Genomic DNA, 5,689 nt, shown 5'->3' on the forward strand with positions numbered 1-5,689 from the left:
GCCGCTAGCCTAAGATGTGCAAATCACATGCGCTATAAGAGAAATGACATTGAAACAGAAGTATGTTAAGTTATCAGAAAGGGTGGCTTATTGACAGTACTCTCGGATATATCTTTACTGACTAGCAACAGCAGGGATAAATGGTCAACCTCTGAAGCCAGTCCAGTAATCCTACCCTGAGGTCCAAACTCCCACAAGTACAACTCATAGTCTTTAACATACATGACATGTATTCCTGCCTTTCCAAGCTAGGCATGGGATATCAATGTCATTCCAAGCAATATGACATGTAGAACATTGCAAATGGTCACCTGTATAACCCACAAATACTAATAACCTTAAACTAATCTTGCCAACTCCTTCCACCTCAACCAAGTGATTATCTGCTACTTCAATATGAGACTCTACATTTTCAAGCGCCTTACATTCTATACACAATGACCTATCCGAAGTCATATGCCTTGAACACCCAGTATCAATAAAGTAACTTGATTCCTTTCTTGTACTTTCATCATCTTCCTTCTTTCTGTGTAGTACCCTAACAACTAACCATGCCCTAGCTCCTTGGTGATTTGGGACAGCAGCATAGCTTGTCTTGTACAAAGGTGAAACTTCTTCTTGCTTATTACTTGCATTGTGGGAACTTCAATCGCCTTGATAAGCTCCTCCTTCAGATCTTTGACAAACTGTCTTTGAGTGTCCTTTCTAGTCGCAATTAAAATGCACGATATCCGCATCCTGGGATTCTTTTTTGTCATCCTTCCTGTCCCTCTTTCCTTCACTACCTTATCCTACTCTCAGATTCGGGCTAGCAGAAACTCTTCTCTCATCCAGGAGATGAAATTTCTTGGCTGATACCCCATTAATAAATAGGGCAGCATTAGTGGACATCACAAGTGTCATCTGTACCTTGGTCCTAATAATAGTCTTAACTAAGTTCCATTCCTCAGGAATCCCTTGCATCACCGCAGTAATGTTCTTCTCCTCAGAAACTGGTGAACCCTGAATCAACACCAAATCAGCACACAATGCCTCAATCTGTAGGAAGTAAGCCCCAACAATGCCGTACTTCTTCAAGGATATCTACTCCAACAGGCCTCTGATATTTCTTCCATGTTCCTTCTCTAAGTCCTTATACTTAGTACCAATTGTTTCCTATTAAATAGCGGGATCATTGATTGACTAGTATTTCATACTAACTCCTGCAAAATATGCAAGTGAATTGTTCCTGTAGTTCAAAAGTAGTGCATCCAGTAATTGCGAATCTTTGTTTCAATTGCACTCTTAGCAGTTCCTGAATCTGTATCTTCTAGTAGCAAAGACTTTACGTCCTACCAGGCAACAATACATTAAATACCATCTCTCTGTAGTGTGGACTTCATCTACACTGAACACATTTGGTAGTTGGTCTTGGTAAGCTTCTCGAAGCTCAACTAGTTGTACCAGAGTGATGTACAAAACAAGAGATTCAATCACCCTATGTAGTTTTTGCCTGACAAACAATCTAGTAACTTCTTCTGAAGTTCCACGTAATAAGTTACTTTCAACATAGTATAACGTGGCTTTATAGCAGGATAACTCTTATCCAAAGGTAGGGTAACTCTATCTGGACTTACCGTTAAGTAATTTATAGTAACTCACAAGTTAACTACCTAGGTCAACCTACCCAATAGGGTAATCACAGCTTCTTACTAGTATCTATATACTTCTTAGAATAGTATAGCATATCTGACTGAGGTACCTAACTAACCTTGACTCTACTCAGTAGACTCCAGTCTACCACCATTCCTACACACTTAGTCACTAGACACCAGTCTGGGTATATGTTTGACTAACTGTAACAGTATACTCTGTTATCTCGTTATAGTTGAAACAGCTCTTAAGCCTTTCTCTTTTATGTCCCAAAGCCTACAATCCATAGAAACATTATCAATTGTTCTTCAATTGATATATAGCATATTGATAATAACAGACCACATTCTGCAATCCTATCCCAAAGATCCACAAAAGTTGAAATGGCCTTTTAAATAATTTTAATTACGTGTCTTAGATGAGCATGCAGTACTCTAACTGTAAATTGGTACCCAGTACCTCTTGAGGTACCTACTTGCAGATTCAGAAGAATGAAATGGAAATCAATTATAGTACCAATAGCTATTGGAATTTGTCTCTGAACAATTGCTGCATTAATTACTCTTATATTAGTATTACTGGCCATTAGATTACTGGAAATATTTGCTTATAGTAGATGTAGTTCAAGATATCATATATATTAAATTTTAAAGCAAATTATTCTACAAGACAACTTTTCACCTGGGTTGTTGGAAAACTTCTCATGCGATCTTTCTCCATAGCAACTATCTTACTACCACTTTGAAATGGAAGAGACATGCTACCAAATGGCCTTTTAGTACCAACTATTTTGCAAAAGAAGGAAATAGTTGTTTGTTTAGGACAATGAAAAGGAACCATTTCATGCAAACAGGCTCTTATCTTCTTTCAAGCTTTCTTAACTACACTCACTTCAACATCCCAAGTTGCCTCTTGTGCTAGGATATGAACTTTGACTGCAGGATCTTTTAGAACAGTTCTTTCTAAATGGCTGAATCTATATGTATCCAATTGGTGAGGACAGCTAGGTTTTGTTAGGTCATTGTAGGTACTATACTTCAAATAATGGCTGCTGATATTTCAGATAGTATTTTTCTTTTCTCCAGTCTCCTCCAACATCTGCCTCTAAGACTTCTGTCTTATACACAGGGATATTATACTGAACCTCTCCTTTCAACAATTCAGGTATTTTTTTGGGGGGTCCCAATGTTGGCATGGTGGGTGTGGGTTGTGTCATACAGCATTCTTGTATTCTACACTGTCCATAAAACAATTATTACCGGAGGTGCTAAGATTTTCTACCTAGTAGTTTGTACGTCCACGACATCCCTTTCCGAACCTCGTCGGAAAATCCGACGCTTTTCGGAACAGCGCCCCACACTCTGTCCTCCTTGCCCTCATTCCCACACTTCTCACCTACCGTACCAAGTTGCCAGCGGCTGCGAACGAACTGACATCAAACACCCCACCAACGAATACACCCCACCAAATTCCGCTCGCACTCCACTCCACGTTTTGCGTCCAACCAACCATGAGCACAGCAGCAGCTCCCCCCACTTCCATTGCCATTCTTGAAAAGCTGTCCGCGCTCAGGGAGGGCCTGATAGAGCTGAAGCAGGACCGTACAACATACGTGAAATCACATGACGTCGTCAGGCACTACGATGAGCTCTGCGAAGGTATTTGGAAGATTTACGATGTCGAGGAATTCGAGAAGGGCTTTAATGCGAAGGAGGATTTATCGGAGGGGCAGATTATAGGTACATGGCCTTTTCTCACCTAGGCCTTCATCATTGATTGACGTGTGAATGGCCAGAACGCGATTTGGCAGAAGATTGCTTTATGTTGATTTCACTGCTCTTCCTCACCGTCGGGAGGAATAATGAGCCTCCAGCTGTGTACGTGCACCTCGTCGGCTGGTACCTTATACACGCACTGATGGGATTTGAAGTTATGCTCCAAGCGTGATTATCAAAGTAAGAAATCTCCGATCTACACACCCGAGCATGTGGGCTAACTTTCTTTTTTGTCGAAAAGCGTCTTTTAGAACACCTCGCCGAGTCCGCCCATTATTCCCAGAAGGACCTCGAACCGATAGAGCAGAAACTTAATAATATGCATGCAAATGTCGAGCAGGGCGGCCCACTTTACAATCCGTTAATACTTGCCATGCTCCGCGTCAAGATTGTCGCTTGCCAGCAGTCCCTGAGGGTGCTCAAAACAGCGCTAGGTTCCATTCCTCCAGAAATAGCTCATGTGCATCAGAGGCTGGTGAGCATGAGACGGTGCATTAGAGCTTGTGAGGCTAAGCCTAAGGTAGGTGCTGCTAGAGATCATCCCAGCCATCGCTAATTATTTGTGATTGGGTTGGCCAGTTCTCTGAAACAGAGGTTATGGGATATCTGGCGACGGTTAAGGAGATCGATGCCACCCGGCTTGATGGAAAGTTTGTGGCGGAGGATGGTTCTATCCCTTCCGAAGGACAGGAAATTCTCGATGGGCTCTTGCAAACTTGTTACTCCATCATTGATGGAGCTCTAAAGAGGTTCGATATGAGTTATGAGCAATTAATGGGCGGAGGGATTCTGCTAACAATATATGAGCTATCAGACAGGGAGCGATAGCACCAGGTCTCAAGCCGTTGGCTGAGAAATTGATGCAGACCAAGTCCCAATTGGAGAAACTAGAATTGACCCAGGCGTGGTCGCTGCGGGAAACTGATCTCTACGACTTCTACAAGTTAGTTACAAGAATCGACGAGTCAAGGGGGGACGGGAAGTTCCTGGATACTGAAGGCAACACGCCAGAGGAAGGACAGACTGTACGCCACATGCCGCCCGTTTCATTGATCAGGAGTTGCGGTTCTAACGTGAGCGATTTATAATCAGGCTTTGCTATATATGGTCAGACGATGTTATGCGCATATATACAGTCTCATCAGCTCGAGCGAGGCAAGTTACCCTGTCGTAGTTATAGGCTATTTCTAACAGTCTCCCGAATATCTAGCCCGTCAGCGAAGCACTGACACCAGTCTTCAATCAATTGCAAACAGTGCGGCGTTGTCTCAAGGAGGTCCAGAAATTTGGTATTCAAGATGACAGAGAATTGTACCCATACAGCATGAAGGTACGTAAAGCCCTTAACCAACTTCACTTCAGAGCAAAGAGTGCGCCATTATTAGTGCTCTAGCCTAACTGGCTGGGTGACATTAGTTGGCTTCAATCGAGAACATGAGGGCAGATGGCAGGTTCATGGTCGGGAACGATATCCCAGAAGGTCAAGGAAGGGTCAATTCGTTGTTGGCCGAATGCTTCGAAATCTGCCATGATCTTAGAACGAGCTGTCAAAATGCAGGAGACTAGGATGATATTAACGCCTACTCTATATGCACTCCAGAGGATTGAAGTTCACTTCTGGCTCACTGCCTTTTGTTTTATCCGGGTTCGAGTCTGGATCATCAAGATGATAACGTTTGTATGGATATCAGGCGCAATAATTTAAGGGCATGGTTATTAATTGAGCTTTGGTATATACAATATTGATTGGCAAAGCTCGGCTTTGTTTTTTCTTTGCGTATCGCGATATCCAAGGGGATCAAGTTGTGAGACTGGTACTGTGCTCGTGCAATGCCGGAGCACTCGGGCCGAGCCCACCTGATATTCGTATTTACTGGTGCTCTCTTGCCGTTGCTTGTTTGCTTGACTGCCATTGCTTGAACATGTATGGTTGTGGTCAAGTGACTAATCAAAAGTCTTGGTGATCACGTGATTTCCTCTTATTTCTCTTATTAAGTTAAATCACGCCATTACTATGCCATTCCCGTTATCACTCCACTATCGGTTAAATTAAAGCCTCTGCTACTGAAGTCGGCGGAATTAGTCATAGGTCACGTGAATTTGGATGTGATTGATCAACTTGCTTTTCCTCCCACAAAACGTCAACAATGGTTAAGTCTAAAGTTATGCCGGACCTTTCCAGTTCAAGTCTTTCATATCTCTCATCTCCCTTCCAATGCCTCCTTTTGACTTAGACAGGTGTTTATTAGTATAATGGATATGCCTATCTAATTTCATAGAGC

At 42.5% G+C, this 5,689-nt stretch overlaps 1 protein-coding gene; it reads left to right on the plus strand.

The window, feature by feature from the left end:
• Nucleotides 1-2,925: 2,925 nt before the first annotated feature.
• Nucleotides 2,926-5,183, plus strand: GSTUM_00003912001 (uncharacterized protein). XM_002835098.2 has 9 exons: nucleotides 2,926-3,371; nucleotides 3,428-3,509; nucleotides 3,563-3,587; nucleotides 3,649-3,927; nucleotides 3,987-4,156; nucleotides 4,222-4,432; nucleotides 4,500-4,574; nucleotides 4,618-4,737; nucleotides 4,824-5,183. The coding sequence occupies exons 1-9, from the start codon at nucleotides 3,143-3,145 to the stop codon at nucleotides 4,971-4,973; spliced, it is 1,341 nt and encodes a 446-aa protein (XP_002835144.1). The 5' UTR covers nucleotides 2,926-3,142; the 3' UTR covers nucleotides 4,974-5,183.
• Nucleotides 5,184-5,689: the final 506 nt, after the last annotated feature.

This window comes from Tuber melanosporum, assembly GCF_000151645.1.
Source record: "Tuber melanosporum whole genome shotgun sequence assembly, scaffold_1, strain Mel28".
In the NCBI taxonomy this organism is placed as follows: Eukaryota; Fungi; Ascomycota; class Pezizomycetes; order Pezizales; family Tuberaceae; genus Tuber; species Tuber melanosporum.

Excerpts from the sequence above, each read along its gene's own strand:
- GSTUM_00003912001 (XM_002835098.2), top strand. The coding sequence starts at position 3,143 with ATGAGCACAGCAGCAGCTCCCCCCACTTCCATTGCCATTCTTGAAAAG. Across the intron at positions 3,588-3,648 it reads CTCCAAGCGTGATTATCAAA|CGTCTTTTAGAACACCTCGC; the intron begins GTAAGAAATCTC and ends TTTGTCGAAAAG. Across the intron at positions 4,575-4,617 it reads CGAGCGAGGCAAGTTACCCT|CCCGTCAGCGAAGCACTGAC; the intron begins GTCGTAGTTATA and ends CCGAATATCTAG.